At 35.8% G+C, this 17,790-nt stretch overlaps 1 protein-coding gene across 1 annotated transcript in view; it reads left to right on the forward strand.

Annotated features, from left to right (window-relative positions):
* ADAMTS19 (ADAM metallopeptidase with thrombospondin type 1 motif 19) overlaps window positions 1-17,790 on the forward strand; it is a 241,334-nt gene that overhangs the window by 50,859 nt on the left and 172,685 nt on the right. Inside the window, exons 4-6 of the mRNA XM_043586926.1 lie at window positions 4,457-4,629; window positions 6,272-6,355; window positions 7,039-7,196. Of these exons, the coding sequence (XP_043442861.1) occupies window positions 4,457-4,629; window positions 6,272-6,355; window positions 7,039-7,196 (415 nt within the window). The remainder of the gene's footprint in view (window positions 1-4,456; window positions 4,630-6,271; window positions 6,356-7,038; window positions 7,197-17,790) is intronic.

Below are 17,790 nucleotides of genomic sequence, written 5' to 3' on the forward strand. Positions count from 1 at the left end.
GAAGAACAAGTTTCAGGCAAAAGGAGCAATGCATGCAGGGGTATAAAGGCAGGAGAAGGCATCAGCTGGGGGAGCTGAAGCCAAATGTTTGCAGTGTGGATGGGAGATACAACCTTTGAAAGGTAGTCATGGACCTGGATGATGAAGGTACTTCCTTGTGTGTTCGATGGTAAGGACTTTACCTGGGAGCAATATGTGGTCTTTCAAGATTTTAAGCAGGCAAGTGACATTATTAATATATATTACATTACATTTTATTGTAAACCTATGAGTATGTCTAGGACTCACTGTTACAAGTAGATTTATAGAACTAAAGAAGAATGATCTATTTGAGCAGGACAGAGAGATCATCTCTATTCTTAGAGACATCTCTAACTTAACCAGACAACTACTGAAATGATTTCCATATGTCATCCATAACTGTTGTGGACATTATTGTCACCATGTGTATAGGGTATTATAGAGAGCACATGGTGGGCATTGATGACTAAACATTTTTCAAATTTCTTCACTAACTGGAAGTGTGTGGTATCAACTGTGTTGTTCTTATACATGCATATGGGTAGAAAACCATCTCAAGATTTGGAAGATGAAAAACGAACTTAGCATAGTTGATGTAGACCCTGAAGCCATCAAAGAAAGCAACCTGATAAAAAGATTACTTCAATATGCATGGTTCTTACACAATGGTTAACTTGTATGATGGAGTCTACCAGGAAGCTGAGATTCTTAAGAAACATTCTAGAATGTTCCATGCAGTCTATTTAACTATACCATGAAAATAAGGATGTAGCATACTGACAGATGGGGACTGGGACAGTAAAGGAAACAAACTTTTTTCTCTCTCTTACTTTGTTCCAATCTCTGTTCTAACCTCTCTCTTTTCAGGTGTTTAGTAACTTGTATTCATGTGTCTCACAGTCACTTCAGACTTAATAAATCTAAAGCTGAACCCATTACCTTCCTTCCCAAAGTCCCCTGTTGTTGTCTTCCACTATCTACTACCTGGTCACTCAAAGATAAAAATTGAACACCCCCCACCCCCACCTTCCCCGCTCCGCACAAGCCAAAACAAATAACAGCAACAAGAGAATAATTCTGGAGTGCCTGGATGGCTCAGTTGGTTAAGCATCCAACTTTGGCTCAGTTCATGATCTCCTGGTTCATGAGTTCAAGTCCCATGCTGGGCTCTGTGCTAATGGCTCACAGTCTAGAGCCAGCCTGGAACCTGCTTCGGATTCTGTGTCTCCCTTTCTCTCTTCCCCTCCCCTGCTCTCACTCTGTCTCTCTCTCAAAATAAAAACATTAAAAAAAGAGAGAGTAATTCTAACCACTTCCCCTTTTTTCCCCTAAGTCAGATTAATTTTACTTGTGATGATGACTACTTTCTAATATTTGCCTATTTTCTCATGCTTTCTATTCCTACCACTGCCTGATTTTTACATGTAAGATCAGTGACATATCCACATAGGAGAGCTACGTCTGTGTTTTTCCCTCCATGGTTTATTTGGTGTTGACTCTGCCAAAGTGAGTCTGTTCATCTACTTGTAGAAATATCTGCGACTAAATATTACAAGTATATATAACAACATACTAATATATAACTAAGTACCTTTAAGATTATGATTAGAAAACTGCAGAATTCATTGCTAATTGGCAGACATCTCAAGATACAGATAAAGTCAATTTCTTATGCTGCCTGTCATCATCTTTGGTTTCAACTACTCGTACTAAATATGGATCTGTAAAGTGTACTTTTAACTCTTGTGATCCTGTTGAAGATGGCTAGTGTTGTTTTTGTCTTTTTGCATTGTCATGATTCATGACATAATGCTTCTTTTCATTAAATAATGACTCTTTGCTTTTCTTTTTATAACACTTTCATTAACTTTGTTAACTGACTCTACTTGGGTAAAACTTTATCAAGTAGATTTTAGTCTGGGTCACTGCAAAAAAAGAAAAAAATGAAACTGTAAATTATGATGATAACTCAGAACAGTGAAGTTCCCAGTAATGGTAGTGGAGTCCAGTTCATGTTAGATCTCAGAGATGACTCAGTTGGGCCTAGAAGGCAGTAATAGAAGGGAACCAATAGTTCAAAAATTCAAGATATAAATTAATTCTGGCACCGTGGAAAGATGTTAGAGGGTAAGGAAGGTGGAATAGTTTGCAAAGTGGAATAGAATAGACTTGAGTTGAATTGACAAGTCACTGCCAAAGTACTTAAAACAAGACAAGGAAAGCAATTTATCAGAAGCCACCACAGTGGACTAGAATTATGAGAGTATGTACTTAGAAATTAAAAAAAAAATTAGAGACACCCAGGGAAACATGACTAATTGAACACACAGATTTATCTCCATGAAACTCTACTAAACACACATGTTTACTTCTGGGGATTCCATTAAAATTGTAGTAAAGAAATATGAAAGATGTTGGCCCACGAGTATAAGTTTGGGAAAGGAGGTGGTAGCACTTTAATGACATCAACCGAATTTTGGTATATGGCAAGGAGCAGAACAGGTAATCAATGATTTAAGAATGGATTGTAGAGATGGTTGCCCAACTGTAGAAATTGATTACAACTAACTGAATTGTACATCACTGGCTACATGTTTTGTCATATATATTATATCTCAGTAAAGCTGTTAAAATAGTAAGTTTCATTATTGAAGTACCCCATGCATACAGGAAATTGCACAAATGATATGTCCCAACTGCTAAATTTTCCCAAAATGAACATAACCATGTAGTTATCACTCAGATCAGAATATAGAAAATGTCAGTACAACAGATGTCCCCCTAGGCCCATTCGTAGGCACTAATATCTCTTACCTCAAGATACTTACTCTCCTTCTAACATCATGTCTTCCCAGTTGTTAAGTTTCTGTAAATGGAAGAATACAACACCTACTCTTTTGTCATTGGCTTCTTTGCTCAACATCCTCTTTGTGAGGTTCATCCATGTTCTTGCACATTGTAGTAGTTGGTTCATTTTCTTTGTTCTAGAACATTCCATTGTATGGGTAGGCCAAATTTTCTTTATCCATTACACTATTTGTGGTTATTCAAATTAAGAACAGTACTACTGTGAATAATTTTTACATGTGATTTATATGCATTTCTGATAAGTGTGTCTTTCAGATCACCGATCACTGGGTATGCAAATGTTAAACTTTAGTGGCTACCGCTTGCTCATTTTTCAGTGTTTATCCTAATTTAAACTCCCAGTATGTTTGTGCAGGGGACTTTCAGTTGTCTCCACACTCTTGACAACACTTAATATAATCATCTCTTTATTTTAGCCATTCTAGAGAGTTTAGTTAATTTAATTAATTGTGATTTAAATTTGCATTTCCCTGAAGAGTAATGAGACTGAGCACCTTCTCATATGCTAATTAGCCATTTGGATGTCTTTCTTTGTGTGAAAAATGGCTGGTCAAGTCTTTTGCCAATTTTTCATTTGGGTTATCTGTTACTAATTTAGAGTAGCTTTTAATTTGTTCATTATGGAAAAGTATTGTAAATATCTTCTCCCACTTGGTGGCATGCTTTTCATTCTGATAGTGGCATGTTTTAATAAACATTTTACATTTTTATGTAGTTAAATGTATAAATACATTTATTTGTGGTTACTACTTTTATTTGGCCTTGTTTGAAGAAATCTTTATTTCCCTATGTGATCCTGATGGAAGGCAGAACTGAGTCTTTTGTAACCCATGCATAATGTTTTAGTAATTAAGGGCCACTGCCTGAAATGAGGATGTGTGAGGTAGTCACTTCAGGCACTCTCTTCAAGTAGACCTTTGTTTTGTCACTGGTTTCAAAAAGAAAATAGTGATTTTTTTTATTGGATTATTTTATTTATACGGACTCTGTGCTAAGAATTTTACTAATGCAACCTTATTATAGGACATCAACACTAGAAAGTAGATGTTGCTATTGTTCAGATGAGGAAATCAAGGCTAACTGACTGATGTTAGTTTCCCAAGTAGCAGAGCCAGTAAGTGATACAAGTCTATCTAGTCTATTTGATTCCAAAGCCACACTCCAAAACCAGATGCCCTTTTAGCTTCCATGTATTCAGGGAACTTATTTGGTCTTGCTTACCATTATATTATCAACATATCTTGGCATTAAATAAACATTTTTTTAAATGTTTATTTATTTTTGAAAGAGAGAGATAGAGAGAGTGAATGGGGAAGGGGCAGAGAGAGAGGGAGACAGAGAATCCCAAGCAGGCCTCACGCTGTCAGCAAAGAAACCTATGTAGAGCTTGATCTCACGAACTGTGAGATCATGACCTGAGCCGAAATCAAGAGTCAAACACTTAACCAACTGAGCCACCCAGGAGCCCCTTAAGTAAACATTTTGAAAAAATTATTGAAGAAACGGAAATTTTGTATTCACTTTGCCAATATGGAGTCACATTGGAAAATCCATTTCTCTATTGCAGACAAAGGAAGACCTAGATCTAAAAAAATAACAGAAAGTGGAAGAGGGAAACGATATTCATACAAATTACCTCAAGAATACAACATAGAGACTGTAGTGGTTGCAGACCCAGCAATGGTTTCCTATCATGGAGCAGATGCAGCCAGGAGATTCATTCTAACCATCTTAAATATGGTAGGCAAACTTTAAAGTGCGCTTGGAATTTTTTCAAGAAAACTCTAAGGAAGAAATGTGTGAGTATAATGACATTCTTTAAAAATTAATTCATTACTATCCCTTTCTTTTATTGACATCAGTAAAAAAATGCTTTGGGTATACCAGATATCTTAAAAGAAATATCAAAAGTAATAATTCACATCTTCTAGTAAAAGAAACCATCCTTATTGTTGATTTCAATGTGGCAAACTCTTTCTCTGTTATTCTTTTGTCTATTCTTTCATGCCCTTCTTTTCATTCTCTTTTATAAAAGGCCATTTGCTGAAATTAGAAATGTTATGTATTTTTTTGTATGCATGGCCCCACCCAAAGTATTAGATATTATGTGGTGGAACAAAAATGGAGGTTTGTAATCCACTGATAGGTATGTAAAATTTGATGTCAGATATAATACTAGTTTATGAGTAAGACCTAATATCAAATAGTTAAATTTTTTAAGCAGGTGGATCACACGTAGCTAACTTCAGTTAACAGTTTCTGAACTGCAGAAATCTAGTTTGTACCTAGTATCATACAGATGTTTACCATCAAATGAATCCTTTGACTTAATTATATACCCTTTGGTTAAACTTTCTGCAAGGCAGAATTAAAAGGTCGGAGTGAAGAGCCGTTCTTAGGGGAGAATGAACATCAATAGATGCCAAAGGCAAATGCCCATTTATGATTCCAGTTACCATATAAGGCAGGGTAAGAACCACTGATTCGGGGATAAATATATTATGTTTTGTAAAATTCTATTTTTACTGTTTTTGCTCATTTTTACTATTTGGCTTATTTGAGCAGGGAACACATTTGCCCACACTTCAGTCATTTCTTACCATGTTCAGCTACCTCCAGAACATTCCACCAGCAGTCTGTTACAGGGTAGGCTAATACAGCCTACCAGCTTTAGTTTCTTCTAAGTAGTTCTATCTCCAAAAGTATGGGTTTGACGTGTCAGCTTTCTGTTTTCTATTACAAGTTAAATAAATATTAAATTCTACAAAAAATGAAGTACCACATAAAAATTCACCTTGCTTTCCAGCCCTGCTGCACACACCATAGTTTGGGAAAAACAGTTATAATGAGGATCTGAAACCATTAATCAACAGTGGCCTGCAAGCTTGTCTTCCTGGGTAACATTGAAGAGAAGAGCTTTGAAAACCCTTTTCCTATTTGGCAGCTAGCTTAGAGAGAGAGAAAACTACTCCAAGGAATGAATCGGGAGGTGGCATAAAGCAGGCTCAGTTTTCAGGACTGTTTCTCAGAAAAAAGGAGGACACTAGCATTTTGTGGTCTTAAGAAACATTCTAGGGTTTAGTTACTAAAATGCTTGTCTTCAGTATTTTAAAAAGCCCAACCTTCCCTCTATATCCCATTGAAGTGGCATAGACAATCAAGACTGCAGTGAGTTTCTCAGAAGGCTGGGTCTAAATGTCTTGGTATTTAAAATGAATTAGCTATGTTATTCTTGCTTATTCGGCTAATTTTAAAATTATTTAAGTGGTTTTAAATATAAGATTTCTCAACTAAATTGAGACTTTTCCCATATCTGGACTTTAAGAAAAATAAGTATGATTTCAAGTTTTATTTTAGGATTTTTATTTTTATTTGTTTTTAGGTTTTTAACCTTTTCCAACACAAGAGTCTTGGTGTGCAGGTCAATCTTCGTGTGATAAAGCTTATTCTGCTCCATGAAACTCCAGTAAGAAAGTCTTGAGTTTTTTGTTCAATTAATTGGGTGAGAAGTTGTGTTCAGATGCTTTTAAGTAAAGTGAATGTTAGGAGTGTGCTTTTTATTGACTTAAAAATCCAGAAATATCCACTAAGTCACTTAGACTATACATAAAACTGGCCTTTAGTTTTGGTTAATACCTCAGTTTTATTCTAAAAATGGAATGTTCTTAGTTTCCAAGGATCCTGACAACAAACCTTAACTTTCCAAGATGTAATTTTTAAAAGTGATTTTTAATGAGAGTTTTATTTTCTTATTTAAACATGTGCTTTTGAAACGTTTTCTTATCTGTAATTCATTTCAGAGAATACTCTGTGGCATCATTTTAGTATGCTACTTAACTAGAACTTTGAGAAAACTTTGTTCTTAAATTGTAGAAATAAAATTAAGTTATTTAAGCCAGAAAGTTCCACATTCTTACAACACCTCTCTCCTTTTTCAGAGTAACATTGAACAGATTTTGTAGTTATTGTACCCTCCCAAAGTTGCACGATTTTCAGCTGAGGCTAAATTATTTCTGAATGTCTTCCAGGTTCTAATTACTGTTGTTATGGTCAGTGGTCCGCTTTAGTAATTCAGGAAGTCTCGTCATTTTTTAGTTTTTTGTATATCTGAAAATAATTTGCCTTGAAGTGAAATCTCTTCTCTTGTAGGCAGACCTATATATTGGGCACCATGGAGAGAAAATGCTAGAGAGTTTTTGCAAGTGGCAGCATGAAGAATTTGGCAAAAAGAATGATATACATTTAGAGATGTCTACAAGCTGGGGAGAGGACATGACTTCAGTGGATGCAGCTATACTTATAACAAGGTAAATTTTCCAAAGCCAATTAAATGGCATTCCTAATTCGATGGCTGTGCTGTTAATCGGATTAATTCCTTCAGAGAATGCTTTTATTCCAGATTTTGTGTTCCAAAAAACTTTGGCATAATGATTTTAGTCATCTCCCTCAATTCATAATAACTGATTTCTGAATAGGCACATTTTGGATGGCATAGTGACAAAACTTTTGGCTAGTTAATTTAAAAAATATTTTACCCTCAGGGTGCCTGGATGGCTCCGTCGGTTAAGCATCCAACGTCAGTTCAGGTCATGACCTCACGGTTCATGAGTTCAAGCCCCGCATCGGGCTCTGTGCTGACAGCTTAGAGCCTGGAGCCTGCTTTGGATTCTGTGTCTCCCTGTCTCTCTGCCACTCTCCCACTCCCACTCTCTTTCTCTCTGAAAAATGAGTAAACATTAAAAAATTTAAGAAAATAAATAAAATTAAAAAAATACTTTACCCTCAATTTTTGAAATGAAGACATAGCCATTGATGATGGGAAGTGAACACTATGGTGAATTTTGGTGGCACTTCACAAAAAGCCTATATTGTATGTTTTTCAGTCATCACCGTGGAGATAAAGCACCCAATATATTAAACTCAGTAATTGATAAACTTTCTGGTACCACCTGAGAAAAAAGTTTCAATTAAATCTCTAGCTGATTAATTCTTGGCTCCACTGTGAATGTACTCCTAACAAACATTTGTCATGCAGCATTAAAGGCAAATATAAAAAGATGAAACAGTGAGCAATAATATGCTCTTTATGGGCACTCTGTGTTAGTAATTATTCGTAAATTTTTTGTTTAAAGCTATTAAAATGAATAGTAATTCATTATTCACTAGCATTTTTATTTTAGCATCAGCAATGTTGGCCTTTCCCATCACAGAATACACACTAACATCTGAATATGATTTTCTGTAACAGGTCTTTTGAATTCATGATAGCATCTTATTGCTGAATTATACAAAACTCTTCTAGTTCTGCGTAATTCACGAAGGTGAAAAAAATCTATTGTAAGAACACAATTGGACTTCCACTTCCAAATGTGTAGGTGTACCTGCGATTGGACTTTTACAGTAAATAGCCATAAAACTGAAGAATATTTATGAGACAAATGCTTTTAAGTCACTGGAGGATGAGCAGTGCAAGACTGCAACTTTGAAAGAAGGAAAATTTATTAAGGGAGCCCCATAGTCAATCCAGATTATTGCCTGGGAACAGTTTTTTGACTGGTATAGCAAGCTGGAATCTAGGTAGAGCCCAGTGGTCCTGCTGAGGGTACTGTGGATGAGGATCCTATGCAGAGAATGATGCCAAGAAGCTTTTGTGCAGATCATCTTGGAGAACTTTGCAAGACTGGTCTGAATATCCATAGATAGAAACTTTCCAAAAGCATCAGAGTGCTACAGCTATGGAGTTGAGATTGTTAAAGGACGCTAGGAATTGAGTAGATTCAGGCCTTGAGAGTGGAGCGACCTTATTAGTACCTTGTCATTACTCCTGGTACTTAGCTGAAAAAACAGAAAAGCTGAGCCTTCCTAGTAGGGACTTTGATCCAGAGAAATGTCTACTCCTGACCTGCCCTAACAAAGCCTGAAACCAAGCACCTGTAAGGTATTTATGGGAGATAGACTGTGGAGGTTTACAAAAGCTTGGGAATTATCTTGAGCATTAGATAGATCCTCCCTACCAAGGAATAAACTCAAACCTCCCACATTCAGAGTGACGAGCCAGTAATTAAACTGGCTCCTAAAACAAGAATCAGTTCTCTTCAGAGGAAGATAAAAGAATCCTGAATCTCTGCAACATATCTACATTGTCTGAAACATAATAAAAACTAGTCAAGCAAAGAAACATGAAAATGTGACCCATGGTGAAGGAAAAATAGTCAATAGAAACTGACCCTGAGATAGTTCAGATGTTGGATTTACTGATTAATGTAGTTGTAATTGGAATCTCAGAAGAAGAATGAGAATAGGTAAGAAAAATTATTTGGACCTACAATGGCAAAATTGTTTCCCACATTGATGGGAAAAAACCCTTGATTATTATTATTAAAAATTTTTTTAAACATTTATGTATTATTGAGAGACAGACACAGAGTGTGAGCAGGGGAGGGGTAGAGAGAGGGGGAAACACAGAATCTGAAATAGGCTCCAGGCTCTGAGCCGTCAGGATAGAACCCGACGTGGGGCTCGAGCTCACAAACTGCAAGATCATAACCTGAGCCGAAGTCGATTGCTTAACCAACTGAGCCACCCAGGCACCCCAGGAAATAAAACCCTTTAGATATCTACATATATCATAGGAAAATGAGTAAAAGTCAAAGATACAAAAAATGAGTTTTGAATTGTCTAAAGAGTTGCATTTCACAGGGGATACAATGTTAACATTGATGATTGACTTCCTGTCGGAAAAAAATGAATATAAAAAACAATAAAAATGGTATCTCTAATGTATGGGGCTAGGGGGAACCCTATCAACAAAAATTCTTAATGAATTCTTAAAAGTGCTTTCTTAATCTATCAAAGGGTATCTATGCACATATACACAAAAATCTACAGTTAACAACACACTTAATGTTGAAAACCAAATATTTTCCATTAGAATTGGAAGCAAGGCAAAGATATCAATGCTTACCACTTCTATTCAGTTTTGTACTCAAGATCATAGCCAGTTTAGTAAGGTGGGAAAAAGAAAAAAACAGTTCTTTTTTTTTTTAATGTTTATTTTTGAAAGAGAGAGAGAGATTGTGTGTGTGTGTGTGTGAGAGAGAGAGAGAGAGAGAGAGAGAGAGAGAGAGAAACAGAGAGAGGGGGAGACACAGAATCCAGGCTCTGTGCTGTCAGCTCGATGCAGGGCTCGAACCTATGAAATGCAAAATCTTGATCTGAGCCAAAGTTGAATGCTTAACCAACTGAGTTACCCAGGTGCCCCAAGAAACAAAAGTTCTAAATATTGGAAAGAAAAAAATAAAAAAAATATTTCTCTTCACAGATAATATACCTCAGTTCGAAAAAAATTGTAAGAAATATAGCAGAAAAATAGCCAGAAGTTATAATTGGATTTTTTAAGCACATAGAATATAAAGTCAATTTATAAAAATTTTATTTAGGGGCACTGAAGTAGCTCAGTCTGTTCAGCATCTGACTCTTGATTTCGGCTCAGGTCATGATCTCATGATTCAGCGGATTGAGCCCCACATTGGGCTCTGCACTGACAGCTGGGAGCCTGCTTGGGATTCTCTCTCCCTCTCTCTGCCTCTCCCCCACTCTCTCTCTCACACACACACACACACACTCTCTCTCTCTCTCTCTCTCTCTCAAAATAAATAAATAAACTTAAAAAACAATTTTATTTATGTATGATGAAAATGTACAATTGGAATAATGTTATAGTAACTTCCAAAACCATAAAAAATATAAGAATAATTTTAAAAAATATGTGTAAAACCTCTAAACTGATATCTACAAAGCACTGAGAGAGCTGAGAGAAATTAAATATCTAAATAAAGGTTTTTGTTTGTTGGAAGACTATTACTGAGATTTTCATCTTACCCACATTGAGTGAGAGTCACTATAATCTCAATGAAAGTCGGTGCCAGCTTTTTTTGTAGAAATTGGCAAGCTGATTCCAACATGTATTTGGAAAAATAAAGGACATAGAAGAATCAAAACAATGTTGTAAAAGAAGGACAAACGGGGTGGACTTAAATTATCTGATTTCAAAACTTATTATAAAGATTTGGTAATCAAAACAATGGGATTTTGGCAGAAACTTCGCAGGATAGATGAATGAAACAGAATAAAGAATCTCGAAATATACCCATATATATATGGTCAACTGACTCTCAAAAACCCACCAGTATTACTGAGTGATGGGAAGATAGTCTATTAATGAAATGGCTCTACAACATCTGGATATCCATGTGAAAAAAATGAATTTCAACCCTGCTTTACACCTTGTGTGATGTTAATTCATAATGGAGCATAGAAAGCTACGTGATATAGCTACAGCTGTCAAACTCTTAGTCAAAAAACAGAAGATCTGTATGACTATAGGGAGGGTAATGATTTCTTGGATAGAATATAAGAAAAGCACTAATCAAAAGTTCTTGAAAATAATCGTTTGGACTTCTTCAAAATTTAAATCATCTCATGTGCAAAATACATTGATATGAAAATGGAAAGGCAATCCCCAGATTGGAGAAAATAGTGGCAATACATCTGTCTACCAAACTATTTGTATTTGAAATATGTGTGTGTATATGCATATATAGTATATAACATACAAAACTTCAAACTTCAAAACTCAGTAAGAGGGATGATCAAATAGAAATGACCTGTATTTGTCCAGTGCTAGCTGGTGATCTTCAATTGCCTAAATGACCTCTTTGAGTTTCATCATTAATGAGGATAGTAGTAAATAAAGGGTAGAGAATATAAGACATCTTGTATAACATCGGGCCTACAGTGAAGGTTCAATAATTTTATTCCAAACAAATAGTTGTGTAAGATCCTGTGTAAGCTTGTATTCATGTGGCAGACCTACTATCAGAAATACCATTTGTGGTACTATTATATTGTCATTGTTTTTGCATTTTTAGTTTTGTCAGCCCTTATTTAGGGCTGACATCTTCCTTATTTAGGAAAGTCATCTTCCTTATTTAGGAAATTATAATTTTGTAACATTGGGTGTCAACTACACTCAAAAAAAAAATTAGAATTATAATTTCATCCCATGTTAGGGGCGCCTGGGTGGCTCAGTCGGTTGAACATCTGACTTTGGGTCAGGTCATGATCTCGCAGTTTATGAGTTCGAATCCCACATTGGGCTCTGTGCTGACAGCTCACAGCCTGGAGCCTGCTTCGGATTCTGTGTCTCCCTCTCCCTCTCTGCCTCTTCCCCGCTCGTGCTCTGTCTCTTACTTTCAAAAATAAATAAACATTAAAAAAATAATAATTTCATCCCACATTATCTTAGACACATTTAAGAACCCTCTGTTAGTGCTGAAGATACGCTGGAGTGCTTTTATTTTGTCTTCTCTTACATTGCTCGGGAAGGTTAGTGACAAGGGAGGCAATGATGAACAATGGTTAGTTAAGAATGTGGCTTTTAAGAATTTATAATATTAGAATAAAATATAGCACACAAATTCCTTTTTCAGTGTTTTGAAGAGAAAAATGAAATTGGAAATGAGGAATGAAATTGTCACACTATTGGTGGGGTGAGACAAAACTTGCATAGGGAGTATGATCCCAGTACTACACATATATTTATACATATTAGTTGTATACAGTGAATTTAGTTATGCAAATACATGGAAATAAAAATGGAGAAATATACTTTAAAATGTTAACTGTAAGTACTACTCCTAGATAGTGGGATTGTAGGCTAATGTTTTAACTTTATTCTTGTATTTTTCAAATTTCTGTAAGAAGTATATTACATTTTAATGGGAAAAATATGAATTATTAATCAAATTATGAGTATCATCCTCTTTAGTCTCAGAAGTAGTATTTCAAACACCTAACAACCGTGAGAAGGATGACAGATTTCATTAGCTGAAAATTCTGTAAAAACCACTGTCTAAACAGAATTTCTGCTCCAGACCCAAAGAAAAGCCTTTTTTTGTGGGGTGAAATTTGCTATGGTTTTGCTGAGCCACTTCATGTTTTATGGGGCAAAAAAATATTTGTACACCTTTCATCCCTTTAGTAGAAATGTTGTCTTCGCTTTTTTGTACTATTATAGGTAGCACTTAGAATAGGACTGAGTAGATTTTTTTTTAAATCACAACAGGAATAAAAAAAGAAATAAAACAGAAATAGCAAAATTGGTGATTGAAAATAGGAAAAAAAAACTATCAAAGTATATAGACACATAAAATATTAATAGATACTGACAAGTAATGCTACCTTTACCTCCCCGTGGGGCTAAGATTTATTTGGAGGATTCCTGTTTCTCCATATCACTTCTTATCAGTGCCATAACAATGAAAATCAGTGCACTAGAGGGAATGTTATTTCTAAGTGACCTAGCACCATTTGATTAGTAAAGTCTAAATGAAAGGTGTGAGTAATTGAGGTAGAAGTATCCCTTTTACACTAAGTATCCCTTAGTGTAAACATGAAGGTGATCAGATCTTTAGCTTCATGTGGAAGTTGTGAAAGATAAAATAAACATGCAAATCTCTGTGCATTCCATGGTGGATTCCATCCACATGGGACAAGTTGACTGACCAACTTCCACAATATTCTCCCCTTAGATTATTAAGCAGTGTTATGTTATGTGAACAGAGTAGTAGGAAGGAGTTTTAGATAGCTATTAATTTTGGTTTCAGCTAAACAATGTTTTTATAAATTCAAACCTATCTGCAGTAATATATTTGTTAAATTGTTCTATGATACTGAAATAAATAATTAAAAATTTTTTTTTAATGTTTATTTATTTTTATTTATTTATTTTTTTTTTTTTAAATTTTTTTTTCAACGTTTATTTATTTTTGGGACAGAGAGAGACAGAGCATGAATGGGGGAGGGGCAGAGAGAGAAGGAGACACAGAATTGGAAACAGGCTCCAGGCTCCGAGCCATCAGCCCAGAGCCCGACGCGGGGCTCGAACTCACGGGCCGCGAGATCGTGACCTGGCTGAAGTCGGACGCTTAACCGACTGCGCCACCCAGGCGCCCCAATGTTTATTTATTTTTGAGACAGAGAGAGACAGAGCATGAATGGGGGAGGGTCAGAGAGAGGGAGACACAGAATCCGAAACAGGCTCCAGGCTCTGAGCTGTCAGCACAGAGCCCGACGCGGGGCTCGAACTCACGGACCGCGAGATCATGACCTGAGCCGAAGTCGGACGCTTAACCGACTGAGCCACCCAGGCGCCCCTGAAATAAATAATTTAAAGCTGACTCAGTGGTTGTAGGCTCACAGTTACAAAAACACAAAGCATGTCCTCCCGGCTGTCAACTCTATGATTTCTCCACGTCATTTTCACATTTCTCTTTGAAATCATGCAGAAGACATAAGTTTCTCTTGAAAATGCTCTTAAATTTACAATACAATTTACTGATAACTTTGCCTTTCATATTTATGAAGATGTTTTTGGTTTATGTACAGTACTTTTGAAAGTTAGTTTTAAACTAACATCATTGGCAAGTAAGATAGGAAATTTAATAAAGTATACAAATGGCAGAAATATATTAATTTAATACAACTCATAGAATAATTTTTGAGTGAATCATTTATAGGTATATCCCAGGACACTACAAAACTCGAAAATGAGACTTATTCTCAAATGCATCTTCATTCTTGGAAATTAAAGGCTACATTTCATTTTTTTCAATATAAATCAGAACTTCAGCAGAATTTATTGGCCTTCCCACTTGCCAGAGTCTAACAGTATCGTTTCCATAAACTCATATTATGAAACTCTGTGATGCAGGCTTCAAGCGCACTGAGCCAACATGAGCCAAAGATGAGAGAATTTGAATCCACGTGACCATTGATCTAGGCAGCAAACAAATCAATTTCCCCTATCACCTCCCCTGAAATTTTGAATATTATGAAGTTAAGAATACATTATTTGGGCCTTCTTGAAAAGAAATAGACAGTGGAAGAATTGAAGATTAAGAATTCTAATCTGATCTGAGGTTTTTAAATCTTGCTCACAATTTATTTTTTAATTGTACTGAGAAGTCCTTCCAGGGCTTTTGGAGAAAAGAGCTTGCATTTTTAAAAAAATAATTTGTTTTATTCATGTGTTTGCTGAGTAGAAATTGGCTGTGTGAAGGACTCCAAGTGCCCTTGAAAATAAACAGTGCGTTTGTCATAGTTTTATCGTCTTGTTTAGTTACAGATGAAGTCCCTTGTTTCACATTATGTAAATCAAATAGTTCTGTTGCAGCCTCTTGCATTATGATATGATGTACTGTACATTTAGCAAAAGCACATAAAATCCCTTTCCCTCTACATCTGAATATACTTTACCCTCTGTGATTCTTGGCCCTAAGGTGAAGATTTTGCTTTTATGTGATTCTTTAATTTTCTGCATTACCATATTATTCAGTATCATCTGTTGTGGGTGTTTCTCTCTCCATTTGTTTGCTGGCAAAGGCAACTGCAAAATAGAACTATCCATTATTTAATACAATTCCCCAGGCTTCTTCCTCACTGATCCCAGGGCCCTTATCACATTACAGAAATGATTGTGTGTCGTCCTCTTCTTTGACTTCAGAGTAAAAGCCTTTTTTACTTTGTATTCTTCCCCTTTACCCACTGCTTGGCATCGAAGAGGCACCTAATGAATCCAGCAGCCTCCAGTTGTGCAGGTTGTACACCGCACAACAGTAGAGGGAGCTTTTTACATTGTTGTGTACATAAATGTATCCCTAGAATTAAGCAATACACACCCTATACAACCAGGCATGGTATCCCTGTGATAAATTTGATTTTTGTATCTTCTGATGCAGAAAAGGGCTAAGTATATACTTGTAACAAAAAAGTCAGCAAACCTTTTCCATTCCTCTTTATCAGTAATTATATTCAGAATCTGAATGTATTCTACTGCCAAAGAAATATATTTTCCTACATCATTTGTTGTTAGTTTTGAGCCACAGAGACTAACTTTACCCAAGTTAAGCACCAAAAGAGGTGTCTCTCTGGAATTCTTTGGTAGATGGAGAAAATTCTATGTGGTACTTGGCATCAGAGGAAGAATTGAGAAATTAGACATTAAGAAAGACAGTGAAGAAGGAAACTAGAAATGTCAACCACTAGGTTTGCATGATTCAGGGCCATTCATATTTTCTTACTGTATTATTTATTCGCTTTAGATCCTCTAAAAAAGTGGCTTTGGGTCAGGATAGAGTGGGGAGGCAAATTCTGTGATTAGAAGCCAGTGACTAGAAAATATGATACATTTGAAGGTGGTTTCTCAGGGGAATGATGCTGGGGGTTAGGGGATAGTTAGGGTCTGCCTCAGTGGCTGTCAAGGAATCACTTAGATTTTCAAAATGTTCGGTTATAACCCTGGGAATAAGTGTTCCAGTGAATGTTTTGTTTGCATTTCTAAAGTTTTCAGTTTTGATCTTGAATATTGAAAATGTTGAAAGGATGCTATTCACTAGTTTAATTTAGAAGTTTAGCATATGGTAGTCCAAGTGATTAATGGGATAAAAGATAAAATTTAAGTGTGTCTTCCCTCATTTACTTAGAGTTGCCTTTCTAATTAAGGCATGTATTAAAAAATTTTTTTTACAAAAACAAAGTGAAACTATTAAGATACTCAGTGCTGATGGACAATCTGCTTATTTAGTTCAGTAAAATTTTCTTTGCTATTTACTTTCTAATAATTAACAGAAATTGACCTACTTCACAACATTAATTTGGTTGGAAAGTACACATATGTTAAGGCAGGTGCAAGTAATATTGATAAGATTGTATCTTCTATGTAAAAAGAAAAGATGATTTGTACAGAGAATATTAATCTATCAAGTGATAGCAGCCAGCTTTCAGTTGTCCAGGATGGATTAACTAGTTTTTAGATTTATCAGAATAAAAAATAATAGTTTATTTCAGAAACAAAATTAACATTTTTAGATTAGTGACAACATGTTGTGCTGTTCCTGTTGTTTGGAAATACAGTTATCAGTAGGTAGCAACTGTAATGTTGCACTGTGTCTATTGCATTCGGGGTATGATTGACTCCCCTGCAACCAGATGAGAAGTCTCTAGAGTAGGTCTCTCTAGAGCAAAGATGTCTCTGATAGGCAGTCTAAAAGCAGGAGCAGAGGAAAACATGGCTGCTAAAACAAACCAAAGCCAAATATTTAAGGGCGGAATTAATTAGCGAGGAAAGGAAAAGGAAAGGATGAGGTGCAAGAGGGTCTGAGTTTCTGCCTTTCTTGAATCCTGGTGAAGTATTGGAAAAGTGTTCTTAGCTGAGAGACCCACAGGGATAACAAATCTTCAAGTGATTCTTTGTGCAGAAATTCATGAGATTGGCAGTCATTCCTCTATTATTTTTGTTGTACATAACTGCAGAATGGTAAACATATTCCTAAATCCTGAATATTACTTAAATATATCAAGTTTATATTAAGTCAGTTAGGTGACTTGTGTTGAAATAGATTATTTAAGGTTATGTTTTATCTTCTTTTATTTAAAATTTTTTTAACATTTATTCATTTTTTGTTAGAGACAAAACATGAGTGGGGGAGGGGCAGAGAGAGAGGGAGACACAGAATCCAAAGCAGGCTCCAGGCTCTGAGCTGTCAGCACAGAGCCCAATGTGGGGCTCGAACTCATGGACCATAAGATCATGACCTGAGCTGAAGTTGAACACTCAACTGACTGAGCCACCCAGGTGCCCCATGTTTTGTCTTCTTTATTGCAACTCTACCTTTGTCTACTTTATTCTAGTAATCAAGGATTGATTCTATATGGAAATCATGTCTGTCAGATATTTGACAGGAGGAATAGTAAAAAATTACAATGATTAATTGTTGATAGTAAGTTACATCATTCTGTAGTTCATTCATATCGATGGCTATCCACACATACCTGTTTTTT

Source organism: Prionailurus bengalensis, chromosome A1, assembly GCF_016509475.1.
Source record: "Prionailurus bengalensis isolate Pbe53 chromosome A1, Fcat_Pben_1.1_paternal_pri, whole genome shotgun sequence".
Taxonomy (NCBI): domain Eukaryota; kingdom Metazoa; phylum Chordata; class Mammalia; order Carnivora; family Felidae; genus Prionailurus; species Prionailurus bengalensis.